The following is a 25,633-nucleotide window of genomic DNA, read 5'->3' as shown; positions in this document are numbered from 1 at the left end:
CAAAATTTATAAATTATTTTTAAGATCCACTATACCACACAACTTCCATGGACGTCGTCCAGAAGACTCGGAAGACTTAGCGGGGATATATTCGTAAAAATGAGTTATGTTTTTTTTGTTTGGTCACAAGATGCTGACTGTAATTTCACAAGGTTTTTAGATTACTTTTGCATTTGATTCAAATTTGGGTATATTTTTACAATCAAAGTCAAGTCAAGTTTTAAATCATATTTGGCAAATTCATTTGAAAGGGTTGTAATGTCAAAAAGTCCATAGTTACCCAAAACATTACTGGAAGGGTTGTAATGTCAAAAAAATCCATTAAAATTTTGCATATTTGAGTTTTTGACGCTTGTTTTGTTTTGGATTTGGCACATATGCTTTTTTTGGTTGGCCCATAACAAACCCATTAGAAAAACGACGACGTAAGTGTTAAATCTGCAGAGAAGGGTCTTAAAACTCTAAAAAAGCACCGAATCGTCTGGGGTCTAATAAGCGACGCTCGAAGAGTCGAAAGTCGAAAGCGCGGTCTCGTCGAGTTCTATTAAAAGTTTGGTAAAAATCTCTGTTTCCCTCCAACTTTTTGAATCTCTTCCTCTTCCTCTTCCCCCAGTCCGCAAGATTCTCTGCTCTGCTGGTTTGCCCTAGATCTAGTGTTTAGTGAGTGATTCAAGATTGTTTTGATTCGATTAGCCTATATATGATCGGATCTCTTGATTGCAAATTGTTTGTGTTCTTTCGGATAATCTAATCCAATCAAGGTTTTTGCAGGAGTCTCTCGTTGTTAGAGGATGAAGCGTAAGGGAGGACATAAGAAAGGGAACAAGTCTAAAAAGTCCACTGAACCAGAGAATTTGAATGAGTCTGTTCAAAACAGCGACTCTGAGCAAAGTTCGGGTGAGTGTGAGAAGAGTAAAACGGAGGTTGATGCACCTGACAGTTCACCTAGTGTAGATCCGGTTAAGTCTGTGGGGCGTGTTAAGGTTAAACTGAAGACCTCCTCCAAAGCACCCGAACCTGATGTTCCCTTGACTACTCCTCAAAAAGAGGATCCTGTTGTTCCTCCTCGTTTGCCTGAGCGAAAACCAGTTCTCAACGTTTATAGGAAGATGAAAGGTATTAAGATCAAGTCCTGGAAGGCGGTTGATGGGTCTAGCTCTGTTTCTGAGAAGCCCCTGGATGCAGTTGATAAGGAGACGAAGACGCCTGATGAGACTTCTCAGCTTGAACCTGATAGTGCACCCGTTTCTTCTCAGAAGAAGACTGATAACAATAAGCAAGAACTGGAAGATTCTCTTACGGTGTCGTGTCTACCTTGTTTGTTTGTTGGTTTCTTCTTCTTTTTATGGTGATGAACAATTTTAACTAAACCTTATTGGTCTTAGGTGGTCAAGAAGATTATGAAGATGGAAGCTGCTGATCCCTTTAATGTTCCTGTCGACCCAGAAGCTCTTGGGATTCCTGTAAGTGTGTGATCCATTAGCTTCATCTTTATTTTATATATCCACCGAACATATCAACTTTGGCTTGTGAAAGCTCATTTTGATCTCAACTTAAAATTTCTTTACTACATTTACTAGTCTTGTTATTTAGCTTAGGGTATGGGTTCATCTTTATGTGAAGGAAATAATACTTGTTTTAAATCTTTTCTTTGCTTGTCAAGGGGTTTCAGAATTGTTGTCTAACACGTTTAGCTGTTTTCGGGTTATGTAATTAGGACTATTTCGATATCATCAAGACACCTATGGATTTTGGAACAGTATGCAGTAATCTTGAAAAAGGCAACGTATACATGAATTCTGAGGATGTTTACAAGGATGTCCAGTACATCTGGAATAACTGTTCCAAGTACAATAAGAAAGGCGATTATATCGTCGACCTGATGAAGCGAGTCAAGAAAAATTTCATGAAGTACTGGGCTGCCGCCGGATTGTATACTGAGCAATCTGCAGGTATTGTTAAAAATTTAATCTTCTCCAGCATTTTACTATTTCTTCTCACGCGTTGTTAAATTTGGTAGGTGTAGTTTTACGTTTCTGGTTCCCCTTAGGCATATAAAGTAGACATTGTGAACACATAAAACTTTTAACAATACCTGCAGATTGTTAACAATGTACAGTACTGGCATTGTTTCTGGTAGCTATGCACTTTGGGCTGAGTAATATAGCTTACGGTTTAACTTATATGGTTTCTTCGATTTACGATCAGAGAATGCTCAAGTAGAGGATGGTGGAAATGCATCCTCCAAAGGTAGTCAATCCAAGCAGAAGAGCCAGAAGCGCCATGGGTATATGCCTTTGAAACTTCTTTTTTTTTTTCCTTTATGATACGTGGGGACTCATAAGCATAGTTTGGTTTCAACGTTTCATCAGTCTTCCTAGGTTTTATAGACAAGAGGTTATCTTTTGCAAAGCTACTGTAACCTAGGTTTTGTCAAATTGTATTCTGTTTTCTGTAGCCCAGTTCATACGTCTTGCAGTTGTGATATAGAGCTTGTGTTGTCCTTTATTACTGGGTTTGGGATTTGTGATGGGATTCAGTTTCATTTGATAGTGTCATTATTTTCGCTTTGCAGAAGGCATCACAAGAGTGATTGCATGTGTGCGGTATGCATTTTGAAGCGACGTAAAAGAGAACGTCACAGTTCTCAAGGAAATTCTGGAGCAGTAGAGGTTAGTAATGTGTTTTGTTTATCCAAAGAGAGCACACAGCCCGGGTGCTTGGCTTCCATTGGCTGTAACTAAATATCATTCTTTCTTGAAGGAATCTTCACCTGTGAGAAGTCCTTCTGTGGATAATTCATCTATTAATATGCGTGAGGAGCAGGACATGGATGTTGATGTTGACAACAAAACTAGACAAGGAAAAACAGAAATCGTGGAACTAGATAGTCCAGTGGCAAAAAGACAAAGAGTTGGTGAATATAAAAAACAAAATGTGGAGGAAGAGGAGACCCTTGAGGTGGAGAACGAAACTAAATCCAAACCTACTGTCCAGGATAAGACTCAATCGATTGATACATGGACAGAAGAGACTGGTGACGAGCCCGTGACTAGTGCTGCCGAGAAATTGGCTGTTTTAGCTTCTGTTGAAGGTTCAAAAGCAACTCAGAATGAAGAGGAAGACAAGGCAAAACGACTCCGGGAGCAGAAGGTACTCTCCGAGCTTTTATTATGATGTTTTGATTAAGCAGCAAGCACTACTGAGAGTAATTGTATTATTGCAGGAGCTGCAGGAGTTAGAGCGTAAACAATGGAGAGCTAAGATGCATGAGAAGTTCCAACTCAGAAACCCTCAGCTGCTAAATCTTTGCGAGACTATCTTTCCTAAAAGCAACAATCAAAGTTCTGTCTGGAACGGACCTCACTCACTGTTTAAACGTCCAGAAGGCTCAAATCGTACTAGTTCCTTACACAAAGCAGTGGAGGCCTTGATGAGAAGTAGTAGTTAAGGATTCACAATGTAACATAAGTATTTAGCTATCGCTCTTCGCTTTGCCTGTTTAGATATGTTTGATTGATACATCAAATGTCAAACACCATAAGATTCTTTTCACTGAAAGCAGAAACATCAATTTGTTCATGAATTTTTAGACAAAATGGATTCGCTTTTACCTAATGATTTGACTGCCATGAGACGATAAGAAGGGAATAAAACGTCAATTAAGGCATTGACTTAACTATTCCACACAATGTCTAAAAATTGTCCAGTTGATTGTTGGGTCAAGTTGTGTAATGCGAGAGCATGAAAACGACTTTCCAATGAGTTTTTTTTCCTTCCCAACCCATGATTGCTTGTTTTCAACCAATCAAAGTTAATGTACACATCTTAATCTCTATAATATTATTTGAAAAGTTAGTTTCTTATGTGTCGCTCTCATATTAACTCTCACGATGGTTGATTACAATTATACCCTTAATGAATTAAAATATTAAATACTATTATTTATTTTTTATTTAGTTTTCTTTTAAATTTTTTCCAAAAACATATACCTATAATAAAAAAGGAATTTTTTTTATAGAGTTAAAAAAACCAAATTGAAAACGAAAATATATGTATATATAATATGATTTCAAAAAAAGGAAAGTTCACAAAACAATAATATTACAGTTAAAAAATATTTTAAATAACATAAAATATAATTTTAAAATAATAAAATATTTTATTTATATATATATTTTCTTAGATGAAAAACATAAATTTGTATATGATGTGATTTCATTAAGAAAATTTTACACAGATAATCTTGATATTAGAAAAAGAAATAACATTTCTTTTAAAACATAATTTTAAACAATACAAAAAAAATTCAAACTAATAGAAGTATTTTTATATATCTATCTATTTTCTTAGAAGATTACATAAAATAATTGAGAAACATAAACTGATATATGTTTAATTGACTAAGAATAGTTTATAATTAGTATTATTGAAGTGTTTTATTTATTTTTCATATATTTTGTTGACTATAATATCTTCCAATTACATCAAAAAAATATCGATAAATTATATTTTACTTATATAATATTATTTTCAAATAAAATCACAATTTTGTTTACTGCTTATTTTTAAGAGATATTAAAAACAAAAAAAAAAATAGTTTGATCAAATAGTTGCAAAATATATATATTATATTTTATCATTATTAAAGTTATTTGTTTTCTTAATATTAAATTTTCTTTTAAATTTTATGTTTGTGGAACTTAATATAACCATAATCAAAATACCAAAGCAAATTTGAATTCTCATTTTAATATTATTTAAAATAAATTTTAGTTTCCATTCAATAAATTAAAGGCATAAAGTTATTTAGAATTTATAAAATATTTTAATTATTGTAAATATTAATATGTGTTCATGAGCTTCCAAAAATGTATCACCTACTTATGTATGTAACTTCCTATTGAGCATCACTTTATTTTTTAATATATTTTTAAAAAAATCAATTTATAATTTGATAAATATTATGAAAATACATGCACGTTTAAACGATAAATAAAATTGATTTGATTTGACTTGGTTATAATAAAAAGTAATTACATTTCATTTGAATTTGAAAGAATAACAGTAACTCAATATACTCACAACATGAGTGATTTGACTAATCTAACTTATATCTAAAATCATAGATTTAACTACAATAAGAATATATAATTTTATAAGAATAGTAATTTATTTTATAAATATAAATCATAGAACAACTCAAAACACATTAAAATGAAAATAAAATATTAAACAACTGTTGCAATTTACTTCTTTTCTAAAATTTATATATATGCATGAGACTTGAGAATATTATCGTGATATTAATTTATGTAATTTGGAATCAGACACTTTAGTTTATTATTTTTTTTTTTCTAAACACAATATATCTGAAGTTGTACATAATTTTCATAAAATATATTTACATATTTAAGACAACAACCACCTAAATGCAAATAAGAAATTAATCAAAATTTTAATATATTTAGAATAAAAAATATTATAGTTGAATTCAGAGATGCAATCCAAATTATGCAAATGATATCTAAATTGATTGTAAAAACAACATAATCGATTAAATATAACATATATAAAATCATATGTATTATTAAAGCAATATAACATTATAAATATAAATGATGCATACAAATTATAAATTAATTTAAAATTAAAAATAAATAGCAGTCAATTATTATAGTATATTTATTTCAAAAACATTTATAGCCGTGCATGAGCACGGGAAAATCACCTAGTATCATATAGTGGAAAAGATAATGATTTTCAATTTCAAGATTAATTTCCAAATTAATAGGCATTTATTTACAGGGTATACCATTCAAATGATTATCAATCACATGACAGAACATAAAACATCGATTCAATAAAAACGTTATTATAATTGTGACATAACAAAATATATTAGTGGTATATCGCCATCTTTTTTTGGAACACAATAATAACAAAAGAGAATTAAGCCTCCTCTTTAAAAAAAAAAAAACATAAACTATAGCAAAGAAAATTAAACATGCTAATTCTTAATAAAAAGTTGACAGCAGATGTTGGATCAAATTAAACGCCATTATGCAATGCAGGTCTCAGGGTCATCAATGTCTGATTTTATTTAATCCAGTAAACATATAAAGTAGAATGTTTTTCCTATTTATGTATAGTGAAAACAATTAAAAATTGTGCTATATACATAACACAATCCAGTTTACATATCTATACTATTATTTATGAAGTGATTTTGCTGATTTGTCACATTCGCCGTGATTTTAGCTAATTTTGCTTATTTGTCATATTATTATTAGTTTTTAATTTAAATATTTAATTTATTAATTTAAAAAATATAAATATTTCGAAATTTTTAATTAATTTATTAATTTAAATAGTATACTGTTTCGAACTTTCTAATTGGAATTATAATTATTTTAACTTTCACAAGTTTCTTATTAGTTTTAGCTTAAATCATTAATTTATTCATTTAAATAATATAACTAACTCAAAATTTCTAATTGGAACTAAAATTATAATTGTTTTAACTTCACAAGTGAAGACTAATTCTTGTTTTCATGTGATGTAAGATGTTTTAAATTTTATAGTTTCATTTTTCTCATTCATTCCAAATTGTATCGGTTATAGTTTTTTTCATCCTTTAGGTATAGTGTTTTCTGGTTGTTTCAATTGCTTGCGTTATCTTCATGATATCACTTTTATTCTGATGAACGCTCTCTTTTCAGTGGTTCAATCATTTTGTGCAGATAAACAATATTTTTTTGTCAAACAATATTATTCTTTGAGTTGTTTGCATTAACGGCTATATGAACAACGTCAAAGCTTAATTCTCTCTTTAGCTTTAGATCCTTTTTTGGATTCTTGACATCTATATTTATGTACTTTCGATATTTGTTTTCTGTTTAGTTGGAGTTTTATGTTTTTCTTTCTTTCATTGAGTTTAAAAGACTAGGAAGCAAATCGGTTTTGCTACATGCAGTTTAGAATTATGGATTAGTTATTCTAAATTATTTAATGGCAGTTATGTCACTTATATGTTGTATTACTGTTTAATTTATAAGAAAACTTATGCTTTGATATTAAGTTTAGAGAGTTGCTTATGTAATCATGTTATGAACATGTGTTTCATGGTTTAATATTTAAAACGGCTAAAGTAGATATATTTTTAATGAATAATTAGATTTATCATTATATAATTAACTATAATAATAATAAAACTATCATTTTCTATTTTTTTGTTTATTAAATGTAAACTTATGAAATATTTCGATAACTCAATGTATATATTTATCAAGTAAACCAATGAAATAATATAATTATCTCAATTGTTCTTTTAAGTTTTCTTCTAAATTATCATCGAACTTTATTTTTTATTTACTTTTTATTTATTTTATTTTACTTGGATTTGTGTGTTTCAATGTTTTTTGGTAATTTAATACATTTTTCTGGTTCAAAAATACAAAGTAGATTAAGAGAGACCAAAAGTTTACATTCTTCGTTGTCCAAAAGAGAAGTTCACATTCTTATTTTACTTTATTGTGTGTAATATTTGTTATGTAATTATGCTTTCATGGTTTTATAGTTTTATAGCTTTACTTTGTACTAAGAAGACTTAGACCGAAATAAAAATTAAAGAAAACTAAAATGATTAAGAATATAAAGAATAAGTTATTGTCATGTTTAAATCATAAGAAATATATTAATAACTATTAGTAAAACGATTATGCCCGCATGTGCGGGCAAAACATCTAGTTACATAGTGAAACTACTTATATTACACTATTTCCTTATTTTCCTCCTGATAATAATGACCTATATTCTTAGCATTAAACTTTTTTAAACAATAATTTATTATGATATTACAATTATGAAAAAGATTACATAGACGATTCGATAACCGACAACAGTACATGTCTTACGAGGGTCTACGCCTAACTACATCACCTGAGGCATCCTATGAAGTTCCATGTCTGACCGGACTTACTTGCTCTATATTGAAGTTGTAAGTTTTTCTTCCATAGTCTGCATAATTGTTTTAATAAATCGATTTCTCTAGGAATTGAAACATAGACCTCCTATAAGTCTGGGATTCGAACCCCAGACCTGGGTGTAGAAGTCTTTAAACTTTAACCAATAGGCGACGGTGCTTCCACATTCTTAGTGTTAAGCTTATCAACAAAATTCATACTTTTTGACCCTTCTTCATAGTGTAGAACTTGAAGTCCTTCTCCATGATCTACACATTTCAAAATCATCTTAACCATAATACTAAATGATTATAACTTAGAAGTGTCATAATTAGTAATGCAGAAAAGGTTGATATTTCAGTCAAAAAAAAAAGGGGTTAATATTCTCATTTTTAATACGACTTAGATATATAACATATGAGTCTATCAACAACCTGAGAGAAGAAGAAAATCTAAATTACTATTGACCATTGAAAATTCTCCTAAAAGTTGTACATGGTAATTTCATTATTTTTTTCTTACATTTAGTTATTTTCTGTTGATGTTTTTATCGAGGATTTGGTTGTCCGATCGTTCATACTTTGTGATTGTCTATAAGGCATGTATTTTGTCATTTGAAAATACCATAAAATTAGATTTCATGAAATTAGATAACTTGCCTTTAACCATTTATCTCTCATCAAAAAAAAACCATTTATCTCTGATTTTTAAATAATATGGTCGAAAATAGTCTGTTGCAATAATATTAAATAAAATGTTTACTATTAATTCTGACTAATATTAAAACTACTTGTATACTCATGTTTGTTAGAATGTCTTTTTAGTAGCTTTTGTCCCTTCAGTTTTATAAATTTAAAATCATTAGAGATCTATGAGGAAAATACTACTATTTTGTATTTTTAAAATGATGATACATATTTCTTTATATTTCTTTTTTTTTAGATTTTTATTAATCCATTTTATTTTTTAGATTTTAATATAAATTAAAATAAATAGTAAAACAAAACCCAAAACAATAAAATAATATTTAAATACAAAAAGAGAAAGTATATAAAAATTTAAATATTTCATGCAGCTTATATACTTTAGCGAGAAAAATATCAAAATATCATGCAGCTTATATACTTTATCTATTAAATTAAAGAGTTGGAATCAACACTTTGGGCCGAGGCACATGTACTCAATAGTCAGAAAAGGGAACAACATGTACATGTCAGATCCACGATACAAACTTCAGGACGATGGTGCTTTACAGATGGTTCTTGGAAAGATAAGAAATTATTCTCGGGACAAGGATGATATAGTACTTTACCGGGATTCGATGGTTTATTAGGAGCAAGGAATGTAAGGGCATGTCTTTTACCTCTCCATTCGGAGATGAAAGCTTTAATTTGAGCAATGGAATGTATGAAGAATTTAAGACAATTTCATGTTACATTTGCAACGAATTGTTCTCAATTGGTGAAGATAGTTTCGGAACGAGAAGAATGACCAGCATTTGGAAGTTATCTGGAAGACATCAAGCTTCTACGAAGGAGTTTCCACAACTCAGATATTGTTCATGTACCTCGTACCGTCGTACGGAGAATCAAAGGGCGGATAGCTTAGTACGCAGTGCTAGAAGACAGTCGTCTTTCGTTGTTCACATGGATGCAGAGTTGCCGATTTGGTTTACATAATCAATATGAGTCTGTGAATTTTTTGCTATCAAAAAAAAAATTAAAGAGTTAAATTTATTTTGTTAGATTGTTTGACATCTTCTATAAGTTCAAATATCTGTCGAGAAATACAAATCCTATCATAAAAGGGTCGCTCACATGTCAGCAAATAAATCAGTCACTGACTTGTGTCTGTAACATGCATATACATTACGATACTTTTGTCACATTGAACAATAAAAAAAATCGATGTGAAGATGTGAACTAAACATTACGACCAAAAAAAAGAAAGATGTGGACTATTGCCATCTATCCCGACCCATCTTGTTGCCAGTAAACTTCAACCATTACTCCAATTAAATTCTCTGCGTTTGGTGTCAAGGATCCCAACAAATCTGGCTCCCACTGGTATCTTTATCTGTATCTACAATGATCATATAATTTAGTGGAATTCCTCGGCTCTGTTGCATTTTATATTTATATGTGCAATTGGATTTACCTTTTTGTGAGATGCCAGAATCTTTATTGAGGGTGACCATGGTTGCTTCAGTGGTTGCAGTTTCTATTTCACCCCGTCTAGCGATGTTCAGAAACACTTTTTCAAGAGTCGCAAGCCCGAGCTGTAAGGCCGAGATTCTAAACTCAGATTCCCCATTTTCTACCTCAAAAAATATTGCAGAAATATCTCTAGAGATAATATATAGTACATTTCTTACCGCAAGAAATGTTTCTTTGTCGTGGGGGATAACAAAAATCAGAAAGCCTTGTTTTTGGATCAGCACGCTCAACTTTCAAGTGCTGCAAATAGTATATTAGTAATTAGGGTAAACTGTCCGGTAAAAACATATTTGGGTCTTTATAATACCTCATTACAAAATCTCTCCAGTGGCTCGTGCGAAGCTCCAGCACCGATGCTATTGTTCTGTTTGCTTTAAGAGAAGCTAATGGTAGGAACAAAACCAGTGCCGAAGTGGGAGTGCAATTAAGATTACTAAAACCTAGGTTATGACTCAAGAGAAGGAAGGTGGTGATCAGTGCCGTCCCGTAGTTGAGAGTGGCCTAAAGCAAAAAAATTATGTGACCTTTTACATAAGATACTAATGGTAAATAGTAACCACAACAATACAAAAAGGATTAAAATAATAATTATTATTATGGTTAAGATAGGAAATATGTTGGATAAGATAAAAATGGAATAAGGATATGAGAATTTAAAATCAAACAAGGTAACCATTTCTCCAAAATATTATATGAAATGGCCTTATTTTTAGTATATAAAATATGGCCTGAATCAAATGCTTCATCTGCCTTACGGCAGGGACGGATCTGGTGGTGATAGAAGTATTGTGTACTTACGCCGAAGAATACAACGCTGCCATTACTGTATCTGTTGGGTCTACCGATCCCATCGAATCTTTGAGGGTAGTGAAAATAACAAAACTTATTTCCCGACTTAGAAGCCACCACGAAACACATTGCTTCTCTTAGAGTTTTGCTATTGCAGATGTAGTGTCACATTCTGACATTCAAAAGGTAAGGCACAACTGATAGAACCCCCAAGACTCGTATCTTCAATTGAATATCACAGCATGAAAAGACGAAAGTTTGTGAGACACCATTATATATCAGTTTAAAATATACAATCAAGGATTAAGCATAATTATTTACCAACGAATTCATGGCGCCAGCCTTCTTGTGATGGTCAAATCCAAGTCTCACGAGAAGATAAACCAGCCTAGGAAGCTCATGGTTTTCTACATCGCAAACATTGTTGTTTCCAAGGAAGACCTTTTGGAATGAGCAAACATGAAAAATAAACAGATGCGTTTGGGAGTAATGCATACACACCACACTTATAACAAAATGAAACAGTTGACACCTCTGAGAATCTCACCTAGATCATGACAGGATGATCGGGCCAAGAATTACTGTCATGCATAGTCCAGTCATCTTCAGTAACTGTCTGTCAAGTCGCAACTATAACGCATTGATGTTAACCTTGAATTCTTAATCTCTTTGTGTCAAGGAAAAGAAAATGTAAATTTTGTAATATAAAGTCAGAAACTAATATTAACAAACCTTCATGGTTCCATGTATAAAAGAAAGTGAAACCACCAAAATAAGATTTCGTGGTTTTAGTTTTATAATAGCAACAGAGAGTAGTCGTTTAACCACATACCGGGTTTTTGCTCTATTTCGGTGATCTACTTCTTGGCCATCTTCCTCATTATCATCCTCGTCCTCATCCATCTGAAGGTCGTCTGCGTCAACAACTTGATCAGATGTCTTTTTCTTTAATGGTTGACCTGCATAAGAAACAGTAGATAGGTTCAAATCGGGGAACTTAATTAAGAAGCAATCAGAACTGAAGATTAAATAAAAAGGTGCACATCCCACCTGATATCATAGTTGTGCTTTAGCCTTGGAGTTTAATGAGGCCAGTGTTTTGGCCTTTGGGGAAGACGATGTGAGGAACTGTGGTCTTGAATCTCACCATATATATAGTTAGGTTGGGGAAAGGGAAGAGGTTATTGTGTTGAATGGTACAGTTATTGATCTTATAGTGGGGAGGTCGATAGGCAGAGATATTGTCTTCAACTTAAACCGCTGAAGGGTGTAAAGGAAAAGTCACAGAACAACGTTTGAGGAAGAGACGATAGTCACGATACAATTGTGGAAATCTGTGTTAGCAAAAGGAGTGAGCTGACGTGGTAAGTTAAAGGCATACGATTGGTTGATTTTTTGGGCTGATGTGTCAGCTCTCTCCTTTGAGGAATATGAACTTTTAGTATTGGAAGATGAGATTTACTGATAATTTAATAATACTAGTCTAAGTAGTTAAAATATTTTTACATGAATTTGATTAAATGATTAATAAATTTATGATCAGTTAACCAAAAAAATCTATTTAAAACACTTTATAATCACTAAACTATCTTATCTATCACCTCTTTTAATTTTGATGCAAATTAAATTTCAGTTGCAAAATTTTCATAAATTTGATGCAAAATTTAGTAATGACAAATTCAGTGGAGTTATACATGCAGTTACTATATAGATTTTCAATCACAACATCACCTTATTTACTATACTATAGTCTCTTTGACTCAAATTCAAAATATTTTATAATTGCAAAGTTCTCAAATATTCCATTAAATATAATCCGTTCAATCTTGAAAGCAAACATTTATATTGAGGTGTCAAAATGGGTAAACTAACTCAAATCAATCCATATCCAAATGGATTAAGCAGTTTATGGATCATGAGTTAATCCAACCCATTAACTAAATGGATTGGACTAAACCATAACTCATATAAATTAATGAGTTAGTGGTTTTAATGGGTTAACTCATTAACAATACTATTAATAAACAAAAATTTAAAAATTCTACTATATCACAATGAAATTACTATCAACCTATTAACATTGAATAACAAAAATGCTAATAACAAAAAATTAATTCATTTTTAACCCGCGGTTCACCCGCGGTCAACCCAATGACCCAGCAACCTGGTAAGTTGTCCGGTTCAGTATCCGGGTCGGGTTTAAAGACCATTAATCCATTAATATCCAAATTATTAACTCATTAGAACCATGTGTTGGTTTGGTTTGGATCAATCCATTAATTACAACCCATTTTGACACCCCTAATTATAATATTACTTTTAAATCAACAATAATTTCTTAAAACTTCACCAAAGATCGACATATAAGAAATACATCTAATTAAAATAAGTAAAATTAAAAATTATCGACCAAAAAATTATTAAGATTTCACCAGTGATTAACACATAAGTAAATGTCTCTTAAGTAGCTTCTCACTTAATATATAATTTATATTTTTATTTTATAAATGATTTAATAACTCTTATAGATAATTTAAAGTTATGATAAAATTATGTTTAAGCCATGATGAATGATTTGATAAATGTTTTAAATCTTTATATGATTTATAAAGAATATATGGACATCATAAGACATTAAAAATTATTATACTACTCCATATTTGATTATAATGTTTTATATAAGAATATGAAATTATTATATTGATTTCTATAAATTTGTTTTCTATTCATTATTTTCTGTAGTTTAAAAATATAAAAATGAAATGATCAAATATTATTACTCTATTTTTTGTCAACCCTTATCACTATTTCTATAATTTTGACAGTTAGTTACCATCAATTATTATTTTTAATATCTTATAGATTATTTGATAAGTGATATTAATTAGTTCCACACTATCTTGTATTTTAGATCTAACTAAGATAATTAAAAATGAAAAGTCATTGTCTAATCAAATTATAATAATTTTTAAAATTTTTACCATTGATTGTCATCTAAGCAAAAGTCACTAACTTTTAACCACTCCGGTAATCCTCTAAATGTTACTAAAACTTAACAGAGGTAAGTAACATTCATGTTTCCATCTATTTTCTTCTTCTTTTTTCCTAATGTGTCACGCTAAGTTGCTGCATTAACTACATGTCTACATGCCTAAGACCTTGATTTGTAGGACATTAGCATTAATAGTAACAGTATGCTATAGAAGTAATATGCAACAGGAGTTGTATGCTTTTGCTAAACTGTGTAATTAGAAGATTGGTAGAGCAGTATGAGTATGTTATTTAAAATTATTATAAAAATTAATATATAATATATAATATATTTATTTTTAATGAATATATTTCTAATATATATATATATATATAAATATATTAACATATAAAATTAAAATGATATATAATTGATATATTTTATTTAATAATTTAAAAATTATGTTTATATCAAAAAATATTAAAATATCTATTTTTTAGAATATGTTTTTCACATTTAAAACAAATTAAATTATATAAATTATATTATATTTTAAATGTGAAATACTATTTTTACAAAAAAAATATTTTTATTGTAAATTAATTTTAGAAATTAAATTTTATTTTCTGGATATAAAAATAATTTTATGATATTATTAAATAAAATAAATGAATTAATTATAGATTTTTCTTAATTTTATAAATTATAAATGCAAATGATCTTCTTAGAGCTTCATATGAGAGCATTGGCCAGAGAGCATTAGCATTTAATAAATGATTTTCTAAATGATTTTCTAACAATTGTTAATTGGATAATGTAGAGCATAATGCTAAACTGCTAATGCTAATGCTCTACCAATCAATGCCTAATTCGATCTTTTGTGGACACATATCCAATGTTTTTAATATTTCCAGAAAAGTCATACTTGGTCCGATCATAGATTAATGTTTTAAAATTTTCAACAAAGGCTAATCCGTCTTTCAAAACACTGATATTATTTTCATATGTTATATACCATTAAAATAGTCATACTAAGTCCATCTCATTAATTATATTTACTTGATTACTTACATTAATCGATTAAATATATAATATTCCTAAAAAAATTAATCATAAGTATATCAATAAGAAATCATTTTTAATGTAAATTTAAATTTTACTTTTAGTTATAACAAAATCTGTTGAGAAAAAATATAACAAAATCTTACTAAGAATTTTAAATATTTTTTAAAAATTAGTGTATTGATTAATTTCGTAATTACTGTTATAATATTCATATAAATAAGAGAAATTCCCTAGGATACACATAAAAATTTTTTTGTCACAAATATAGACCTTAAAAATAAAAATGACCAAAATAGAGTTAAATGTTTTATCAAAAGAAGTAAATATACACTTATAGAGTTAATTAATCTAAACATTAGGGTTTGGAGTTAAGGGGTGGGGTTTAGGGTTTAAGGTTTAAAATTTAAGATTTAGGGTTTAGAGTTTAGGGTTTCGGGTTTAGAGTTGAGGAGTGGGGTTTAGAGGATAGGATTTCAAATTTTAAAAAAATAGAAAAAAAAATATTTTCAAAATAAAAAATGCTATTTTGGTAATTTTAGTTTTTGAGATCTATTAAAAATGTCTATTTGAGAGAATTGCCCTATAAATAATGGTAAGTAAAATTTTATTATAAAAAAATCGATGCTATTTTTACGAATTTTATAATTATAGTATATATTATATTAAAACAGAAGTAATATGTGAATTAAATATAAAAATTATATTAAATTGGTAAATTAACATATTTTAAATGGATTAAAATTTGTAAATTATCCAATATTTTTATACAAAAAATAAAATTGTTAACATATGTCAAACTTTTATAGAACTCAAAAATATGTTAGTATGTAATAACAATTAGAAACAAAGTAAAATGTATATAAAATGATTATATATTAATAACGTCGAATAAAAAACTTAACCAACAAAATTATAGAGTTAAACGATATAAAATACTAAAATACAAATCATTTATTTAAAACATTTGCGATAATATCAAAGTCAAAATCTATTAAGCTTTATAGCTACTACCTACCTTCTAGGTAAACATTGTCTGCCTTTTGAGCACTAATACCCATATTTCAACACCTCTTCCCTACAACAGGTTTTTCCTATGTCTAAAGACTAATCAAAGCATTTGTTGGACTTATACCAAATATTTAAGTATATCTTAAATAGTATAATATATTAAAAAAGATTTACAAAATTTGGAAGAAAACACCTAACCCTAATAAAAAATGGGGAATTGCCACTAATACCACTTTCCTAATACCACTTTTCAACTTTACACTTTTCAATTTTACCATTAAAATTTTAATGGCTAATGTACCATTATACCCTTATTTAATCAAACATATACCTATTTTCTTTCTTCCACGATTCAAACAGTTCCCAAATTGAACGACGAGATTCACGACTCCGAGGAGATTCTACGGTTATGATGATTTCTCCGGCGAGATTCGACGACTCCGGCGAGATTTGCAGACCCTGACGTCCGACGAGATTTGGCGAAGACTACAAGCTCAAACGAACAAAACATGACGAATGCGTAACAAAGGTGAGAGGATAATATATGGTGATTTTCGTCTATTTCTGTAGTTTAATCTTTGATTTCTCAAAATCGATCAATTTCTGAGAAGGAAGACGAAGTCTTTCTCATGAAGTTTTCAAATCTCAAATTTATAAGACTTTATAAATTTATCGATCAAGAACATAGTGCTTATGAATGAAGACGACTAACCACCATCAAGTTTTTTCGATTGTGTTTATGAATTCCATGGAAGCTTCACTGTTTCAATCTCCTTCTTACTTTCTCGATTCAACTTAGTTTTACAATCTATACCAAAATTCCATAAAAGCAATCACTAAAGCTTTTGGATATCGTTTTTGGTTTCGGCTTAGAGTAATCAGAAGAATGCTGAAAGAACCCTCCTTTATCCACTTGTAAGTCTAAATGAGACATATAAGCTTGTTTGGTAGTTGTCTCAGTGTGAGATGCTTTTATCTTTGGGTTGCTTATGAATTCTTAGTTTAGTATGTGTCTCTTGCTTCAGTTTATCCATTGATATTCCTTGTTAATTTGGAAAATTTTGTTAATTTGGTGAATATCTTGTAGTTTCAGGGCTAACTGCAACTCGATCTGTGTATATTTTAGGTTATATAGAAGTTTATACTACTTTTTCTACTAGTTTAGCTAATAGAATGTTTTCATTGGGTAATTATGCATTTTGTGTACTTGTGCTGTGGGTATATATATGCTTTGGTTCCGCCGTTCCGGTCTTTAGTGGTCATATACTTTGGTTTTCAAAGCAGGAGCAATCCGTTTCTTTTGCTCTAATATTTTAATTATCAGGTGTGGCAATGTCAACTGGGCTAAGCGTTTAAAATGTAATGTCTGCAACACCAATAAACCTGGTCAGAATGAATGTGGTGTGAGGAATGACTCAATGTCAATGACAACCTTCATTTGTATTGTTCTTTAACAGTATTCGAGCTGAGGATTGGTATTATAGATGCTTTTGCGGTGAATTTAGGATACATTTATAAGATTTTTGTTCGATAATAGTAGTCTTCGTGCAGCTTATTCATCTTTAAACATGGCCTCGTAGATAACTGGAAAAGGGGAAACAATATTATCTTCTGAAATTTGACCGAATGCTTTCTTTGGTAATATGTTCAGTATGACAAAGCTCCTAATGCATCAAAATGTGCTTTCTCACTTGAAATGTTTTGGCCAAATTAGTTTTGCATTAAGAAACGTTATGTTTCAGCCTGATAGGCTGTTGTTCACTGTTCTCTTGAAAGACCTGTGCTTATTCATTTATTTTCTCCATATAGGGGAGGTCGTGGTGGTGGCTACAAGGAATTGGATGAACAAGAATTAGAGTAAACAAAGAGACGAAGGGGTGAGGCTGAAGAAGTAATAGTATATGCTTCTAATGCAGAGTTCTTTGTTACTTCTTTTGTTGCATTTAGTTCTTTTATAAATGTTTATAAATCATTTTTGAGTTCATTGTACTCATTTTGCCTAGCATTCCTCAAAGACTTCCCAAGTTCACACATTTATATGTTTTTTATAGACATATGCGATCCACTTTTGTTTGAAAACTTCTTTATAAAGACTTATAAATCGTCCAGTTGTACTTTTAACAATATCCTAAAATTCAGATTTATAAAGAATTATAGTTCTGTAAAAATGTAATGTTCACTATCCGAAAATCTTAATCTTGACCAGAACTATTCAAATAACAAGTTAAGCCTTATTTGTTTTTTTGGATAACAGAAAGAAGCAAATCCTAAAATTAATTGAACTCTTGTTTAAATACTTCTTTATAAAGATTTATAAATCGTAGAGTTGTACTTTTAACAATATCTTGAAATCTAGATTTATATTTATAAAGGTGTAAAAAAATATTTGGAACAAATTTAATTTTCAGTAAATAACTCTCGTTTCCTTCTCCTAAGGTCTCTGACACTGTTGTTGAGCCATATAATGCAACGCTCTCTGTGCATCAGCTCGTTGAAAACGCTGACGAGTGTATGGTTCTCGACAATGAGGCTCTCTACGACTTCTGCTTCCATACCCTCAAGCTTTCTAACCCCTCCTGTGAGTAAAAGACTATGTATATATTAACCTTAATGTAACATTTGGGTCTTGACTTGTTTGTTTTGTGTGATTTGCTAGTTGGTGATCTGAACCATCTCATCTCGGCTACAATGAGTAGTGTTACATGCTGTCTTTGTTTCCCTGGTCAACTCAACTCCGACCTTAGGAAGCTCGCTGTGAACCTGATCCCTTTCCCAAGGCTCCACTTCTTCATGGTGGGTTTTGTTCTGTTGACATCGAGAGGATCACAGCAATACAGTGCCTTCAGTGTCCCTGAGCTGACCCAGCAGATGTGGGATGCGAAGAACATGATGTGCGCTGCTGACCCTCGTCACGGACGTTACTTAACTGCATCCACTGTGTTCCGTGGAAAGCTGAGCACTAAGGAGGTTGATGAGCAGATGATGAACATCCAGAACAAGAACTCATCCTACTTTGTGGAATGGATCCCGAACAACGTCAAGTCCAGCGTCTGTGACATTGCAACATTAACTCTTATAATATTTTTATAAACTCTTATATACAGATTTATAAGCCTCTATAAAATTTAATAAGACTTCATAAAAGAATTACCTTTTGAAATTCTACAAATCCTCATAAATGATTTTATAAACCCTTATAAATAATTTTAAACATTCTTATAAATGATTTATAGACCCTTATAAAAAGTTTCTATATATTCATATAAATGATTTTTAAGACTTTATAAATGAAATTACCTTTCTAAATATTTATAAATGATTTTATAAAACCTTATAAATATTTGGTATATTCTTATAAGTGATTTTATAAAGGTTTATAAATCATTTATAGGAATATATATAAACTATTGATAAATGTTTATAAATGATTTCTAAATTTTCATAAATGATTTATAAACATTTATAAATTATTTATTATCTTTGTAAAGCCTTATAAGGATTTTATTATGATGATATAATTTGATATGGTTTCTCTGCCTCTTCTTTATAAAACAATTATATCATTTCTCAGATTTTCTTAGCAAACAGAGGTACATCATTAACATCATCCACAATCAACTAAAGGATATATATATAGACTCGGTAAGGTTCAATCATGATTAATGAGCAAATCTACACTCAAGAACGATTCAACATCCAGAAATATTCTATAATTCACCACAAAACAGCCATGAAGATCGTCTGATCCACATCTAAAGCCGCCTCCGGAGACTTCTCCAACACTCCCCATTCTTCTTGGAGACACTCGCTCTTATTCTTAGCTAAGAACGCAACGATATACAGCAAACTCAATATCCCCATGAACCTCTGCTGCCTCATCTCGCTGTTTTCCACCACATGAGAAATATATATAAACTATTGATAAAGGTTTATAAATGATTTCTAAATCTTCATAAATTATTCATAAACATTTATTAATTATTTATAATCCTTATAAAGCCTTATAAACTGATTTTATAAACTCTTATAAATGATTATACTTTAATAATATATTTGAAAAACTTTATAGACTGATTTTATAAAGTCTTATTAATTGTTTTATAAACCATTATAAATAATCTTTTATTTATTATAATAATTTACAAACATTTATATTAGAATTATAGACACTTGCTTTATGAATATTTTACTACTAAATGTTTGTAAAGATTTATAAACTCTTGAAAAAGATTTATTAACTCTTATAAATTGTGGTATGAAGATTATTAAACTCTTATAAAATTTTTATAAACCCTTATATACAGATTCATAAACTTTTATAAATATATTTATAAAACCTTATAAATGATTTATAAGTTCTTATAAATAGTTTTATAAACCCTTATAAGAGGTTTCTAACATGCAAGATAATATAGATTAGCTAGAGCCCAAGCTGCAGCAAGACTACCTTCCTTTCCCTTGTATCAGAACTTTGCAATTGATCAACCTTCTCAGTGGGAAGATAAGGGCCAGTTTCATCCATCCTAGGACCAACAGAGCCTCTCTCACGTTTGTCTAACAGATGCTGGAGAAGGAGGAACATGCGAGTGGTTCCTGTTTGCGTTTCGAGGAGCTTTGTTTTCCTTCATTGTTCCATTTGCAAATGAACATCCCGCATAGAACTTATCCGAAAGACCATCTTCTGGATCTTTAGCTTCCACTTCTGCTAACATCTCAACGGCTCTGTCGTAAGACTTCGTGAACGGTTCATCTACGAACTCAATCTCTGCAGAAGAATCTCTCACAGCATCAATCAGAGATTTAGCTACTGGGATTCGACCCATACGCATCAAGCAGATGGCCATGTTGCACTGTTTGTTTTTGTCTGGCTCCAAACACAAAGCTCTCCTATTCATAGATACATAAGTGCATATAAGGAAAAGACTCGCAAGGGCAAACACAAACTAACAAGACCCAAACCTTGTAAAGCATTGAGTTGTACTACCAACAATATCTTAAAACCCAGATTTATAAGAGGTTATAATTTTTTAAAATATAATGTTCACTATCCGAAAATATTTCCTAACCAGAACTATTCAAATGACAAGTCTAAATCAACCTTATTTGTTTTTTGAATAACAGAGGAACGAAAATCCTAAAATTACTTGAACCCAGATTTATAAAGGTTTATAATTTTTTGAAAACTCAATGTTCACTATCGAAACTCTTTCTCTTAGATCGACCTGTTGTAAACCAACCTTCGTTGATTTTTTTTTTTAAACAGAAAGAACAAATCCAAAATATTACTTGAATCGAACAAAAAAAATACACAAATTAGAAACATACCAGTGTGAATCGTGGAGAGGAGCCAACATTTTTGAGGTTTTGAATCGTGATTCTCGTAATTGCTTATCGCTAGATGCGTGAGAGAGAGTGACGATGGAACTCAACGGAGACGACGATGGATCTCGTCGGAGATGACGACAGATCTCAACGGAGAGAGAAGAACGATCTCCACAGGGAGAGAGACGATGGATCTCGGAAAGAGAGACGGCGGATCTGACGGAGAGAGACGGTGGATCCGACGGAGAGAGAGACGGTGGATCCGAAAGGAAAGAGAAGAAGGATCACGACGGTGGAGAAGAAAGAGACGATAGATTGAAGTAAAGATAAGGTTAGTTTAGTCTTTTACCAATTAATGAATGTGCTATTTATGAAAATGTCCTTTGAGTGGTGGTATAAGTGAAAAGTGGTATCATGTAAAGTGTATAAGTAAAATTTCCCAGAGAAATTACCAAAAATACCATGTTTATAATATACTACTTTTCATATTTACACTAGAGTTAATTTATCTAGACATAAGGTTTAGAGTTGGGAGGTGGAGTAGAGTTTTTGAAATGTGAAATTTAGGATTCAAATAAATATATAAATAAAATACTTAAAAAATATTTTTTTTTAAATAGTTCCAAAAAGAATTTTTGATTTTCAAAAATAAATTTAAAAAAAAAAAGAATTCAAAAAAAATTCAAAAAAAATTCAAAATAATTCAAAACAAAATTATAAAAAATTATAAAAAAAGTTCGAATTTGAAAATGTATAATTCAAAAAAAAATTATTTATTTATTTATTTATGTATTTATTTATTATATATATAGAGAACAAAAGTATAAGAATCTTTTGCCTATTAATGAAAAATGCATTTTTGAAAATGTCTCTAGTGATAAACATGAGGTAAACATGAAAATTTTCCTTGAAAGTAACAGAAGTAAGTAATACTTTCTTACGTTTCAATCTATCTTCCCTAGAACTGTATTTATTTTCCTAACTCGTCACGCTAAGTTGCTTACGATGGATTCAAATGTATTCCGGAAAGTCAAGATAAAAGGTTTAAGCCTAGAGACGAACTCTCTATGATGAAACATGGTTAAATTAATAGTTATTTATCTTGATAATTATTGAAATCCAGCTTTGCATCACATATGGTGGTGTAGACATTAGTTGTCTGAAGCATTATCCATTTAAGCGTGGTCAGCGTGCTTTTCTCCGACTCATGATGATGAGAATAGAGGAATAAGAAGCCGTAGAAATTTCAATCTACACAAGACTTGACCGTTGACTTTGAATTACAACCTGTTGCTGTAATGTAGGATCAAGACGTTAAAAGGTAACTTGGTTTGAAAGTCTTCATATTCCTAATTTAGCAATAAAGTTTTTATTAGGCGACTAGCAATCATTTACAGCCTAAACTGTCCTTCATTTTTCTTCATCGTAAAAACAAACTTTACAAACTGGATGTTAGATTTGAAAGTCAAATAAATTAAAATGTTTCCTAAACATCAACTGTTACTTTGGTAAGTGATGGAGGGTACGAACAAGATATCATTTCAATCTAGGGTTTTCGATTGAAAACTCTAGAGACCTGCTTCTTGAAGAAGATGAATTTAATCGAATCTCTTCCAAGACTTCTCGAACAAGATGAATTGAATCAAATCTTTATCAAGGTATAAAGCTCAAAGCTAGTTTATTAATTATCAAAAGCGTCCCTTACAAAAGCCATAAGAGAGTTCTTTATATAGAACTCTTAAACCGTCATTAAAATCCTTAACCTAATAGAAAAGGCAAAACATAAACCCTAAGTAAAAAGGAAATAACTTGAAAAGGAAACTTGACGTTGAAGCTACTCGGATGCTGCTGCATCAGGTCCCTCGGGGTGAAGAGGATTCGACCGCGAATCAGAGGGCTGCTCGGGAGGAAAATAGCGAGAGAGATACTTGACATTAAAAACATCAGAAGTAGTTATATCAGCTGGGAGTTGGAGACGATAAGCATTGTCATTGATACGCTCAAGAACCTCCAAAGGACCAATCTTCTTTGCTTTTAACTTGTTATACGAGTGTGCAGGCATACGATCTCTAGTAAGAACTGCCCAGACCAAATCACCGACCTCAAATACGAGACGCCGTCTATGGGTGTCTGCCGCAGCTTTATATTTTTGAGTCGATGTCTCCAAGTTGGATGTAGTTTGCTCATGTGTCTCGAGCACTTTCTCCATGAATGCTTCAGCTCCACCGTGAAGACGAACACGATCGGGCAAAGTGGAGAGATCTAGCGGAGCACGAGGAACGATTCCATAAATGATCTGAAACGGACTGAACTTCGAGCTTCGGTTAACGGCATGGTTATGGGCAAACTCAGCCTGGGGAAGCTTTGAATCCCACGACTTGATGGCTGATCCGACTAAGCTGCGTACTAAGTTACCAAGAGAACGATTCGTGACCTCTGTTTGGCCGTCAGTTTGAGGATGATACGCAGAACTCATATCAAGACTTGTATCGAAGAGCTTCCATAATGAGCGCCAAAAGTGACTAAGAAAGCGAGAATCTCTGTCGGAGACAATCGACAATGGTAATCCATGAAGCCGGTACACCTCTCGGAAGAACAAAGTGGCGACTTCAACTGCATCAGTTGTACGTTTGCAGGGTATAAAGTGAACCATTTTTGAAAACCGATCTACCACGACAAAAATTGAATCGAACCCTTTTTGAGTCCGTGGCAATCCCATGACAAAATCCATACTAATATCTGTCCACGGTTGAGTTGGTATTGGTAAAGGAAGGTACAAACCATTACCTTAGATATAACATATGAGTCTATCAACAACCTGAGAGAAGAAGAAAATCTAAATTACTATTGACCATTGAAAATTCTCCTAAAAGTTGTACATGGTAATTTCATTATTTTTTTCTTACATTTAGTTATTTTCTGTTGATGTTTTTATCGAGGATTTGGTTGTCCGATCGTTCATACTTTGTGATTGTCTATAAGGCATGTATTTTGTCATTTGAAAATACCATAAAATTAGATTTCATCAAAATTTCCTTGTGTTGGTCATTATGAAATTTGATAACTTGCCTTTAACCATTTATCTCTCATCAAAAAAAAAAACATTTATCTCTGATTTTTAAATAATATGGTCGAAAATAGTCTGTTGCAATAATATTAAATAAAATGTTTACTATTAATTCTGACTAATATTAAAACTACTTGTATACTCATGTTTGTTAGAATGTCTTTTTAGTAGCTTTTGTCCCTTCAGTTTTACAAATTTAAAATCATTAGAGATCTATGAGGAAAATACTACTATTTTGTATTTTTGAAATGATGATACATATTTCTTTATATTTCTTTTTTTTAGATTTTTATTAATCCATTTTATTTTTTATATTTTAATATAAACTAGATCTCGACCCGCGCAACCGCGCGGGTTTTTATTTTCATTTATTTTTATATAAACATTTTGTTTTCAATTCTATATTGGTATATATTAATATAATTTTATCGTATATTTTTAAAACATAATAATTTTATCGTATATTTTTTTATTGAATTGGTTGTTTCCAGATCACGTTTTTTTTTGCTAGAAAAAAAATTGATAATTATTTAATTCCTATAATGTAGTAGACATATTATTTAGTTCCTATAATCTAGAAAGTGAATTATTTAGACATATAATAATGATAATATTAGAAATTAATGTAACATGACTTTCTAGTAAAAGGTCCATTAAGTCTATTTTTTTAAAAATCACACATGGTCAAAGTTGTGACTTCTCTTTTAATATATAAGATTAAAATAAATAGTAAAACAAAACCCAAAACAATAAAATAATATTTAAATACAAAAAGAGAAAGTATATAAAAATTTAAATATTTCATGCAGCTTATATACTTTAGCGAGAAAAATATAAAAATATCATGCAGCTTATATACTTTATCTATTAAATTAAAGAGTTGGAATCAACACTTTGGACCGAGGCACATGTACTCAATAGTCAGAAAAGGGAACAACATGTACATGTCAGATCCACGATACAAACTTCAGAAAGATGGTGCTTTACAGATGGTTCTTGGAAAGATAAGAAATTATTCTCGGGACAAGGATGATATAGTACTTTACCGGGATTCGATGGTTTATTAGGAGCAAGGAATGTAAGGGTATGTCTTTTACCTCTCCATTCGGAGATGAAAGCTTTAATTTGGGCAATGGAATGTATGAAGAATTTAAGACAATTTCATGTTACATTTGCAACGGATTGTTCTCAATTGGTGAAGATAGTTTCGGAACGAGAAGAATGACCAGCA

At 30.7% G+C, this 25,633-nt stretch overlaps 2 protein-coding genes and 1 long non-coding RNA gene across 5 annotated transcripts; 2 read left to right on the top strand and 1 right to left on the bottom strand.

Moving 5' to 3' along the window:
* The first annotated feature begins 385 nt into the window (after positions 1 to 385).
* On the top strand, positions 386 to 3,614 carry LOC103828710 (bromodomain-containing protein 4). Of its 3 annotated transcripts, none has more exons than XM_033277784.1 (8): positions 386 to 555; positions 762 to 1,301; positions 1,386 to 1,463; positions 1,718 to 1,952; positions 2,209 to 2,287; positions 2,576 to 2,672; positions 2,764 to 3,153; positions 3,227 to 3,614. In XM_033277784.1, the coding sequence occupies exons 2-8, from the start codon at positions 792 to 794 to the stop codon at positions 3,449 to 3,451; spliced, it is 1,614 nt and encodes a 537-aa protein (XP_033133675.1). In that variant the 5' UTR covers positions 386 to 555; positions 762 to 791; the 3' UTR covers positions 3,452 to 3,614. The 3 variants fall into 3 exon arrangements, with proteins under 3 accessions (XP_033133675.1, XP_009102588.1, XP_018511549.1); XM_009104340.3 differs by having other exon boundaries at positions 453 to 555; positions 772 to 1,301; XM_018656033.2 differs by having other exon boundaries at positions 490 to 660; positions 772 to 1,301.
* A 3,264-nt stretch (positions 3,615 to 6,878) lies between these two features.
* On the bottom strand, positions 6,879 to 15,456 carry LOC103828700. Its single transcript, XR_004450740.1, has 9 exons — positions 12,020 to 15,456; positions 11,802 to 11,928; positions 11,517 to 11,585; positions 11,291 to 11,410; positions 10,979 to 11,191; positions 10,488 to 10,681; positions 10,339 to 10,420; positions 10,122 to 10,242; positions 6,879 to 10,046 (listed from the first exon to the last, which is right to left on the bottom strand). It is a non-coding gene; the product is annotated as an uncharacterized LOC103828700 (long non-coding RNA).
* Positions 15,457 to 18,408: 2,952 nt separating this feature from the next.
* Positions 18,409 to 22,018, top strand: LOC117127683 (tubulin beta-4 chain-like). Its single transcript, XM_033278283.1, has 2 exons — positions 18,409 to 18,591; positions 18,670 to 22,018. Exons 1-2 carry the CDS (start codon positions 18,525 to 18,527, stop codon positions 19,101 to 19,103), a joined length of 501 nt encoding a protein of 166 aa, XP_033134174.1. The 5' UTR covers positions 18,409 to 18,524; the 3' UTR covers positions 19,104 to 22,018.
* Positions 22,019 to 25,633: the final 3,615 nt, after the last annotated feature.

This window comes from Brassica rapa, chromosome A01 (assembly GCF_000309985.2).
Source record: "Brassica rapa cultivar Chiifu-401-42 chromosome A01, CAAS_Brap_v3.01, whole genome shotgun sequence".
NCBI lineage: Eukaryota > Viridiplantae > Streptophyta > Magnoliopsida > Brassicales > Brassicaceae > Brassica > Brassica rapa.
The sequence above is the reverse complement of the archived record's forward strand: the minus strand, read 5'-3'. Positions and strand labels throughout refer to the sequence as shown.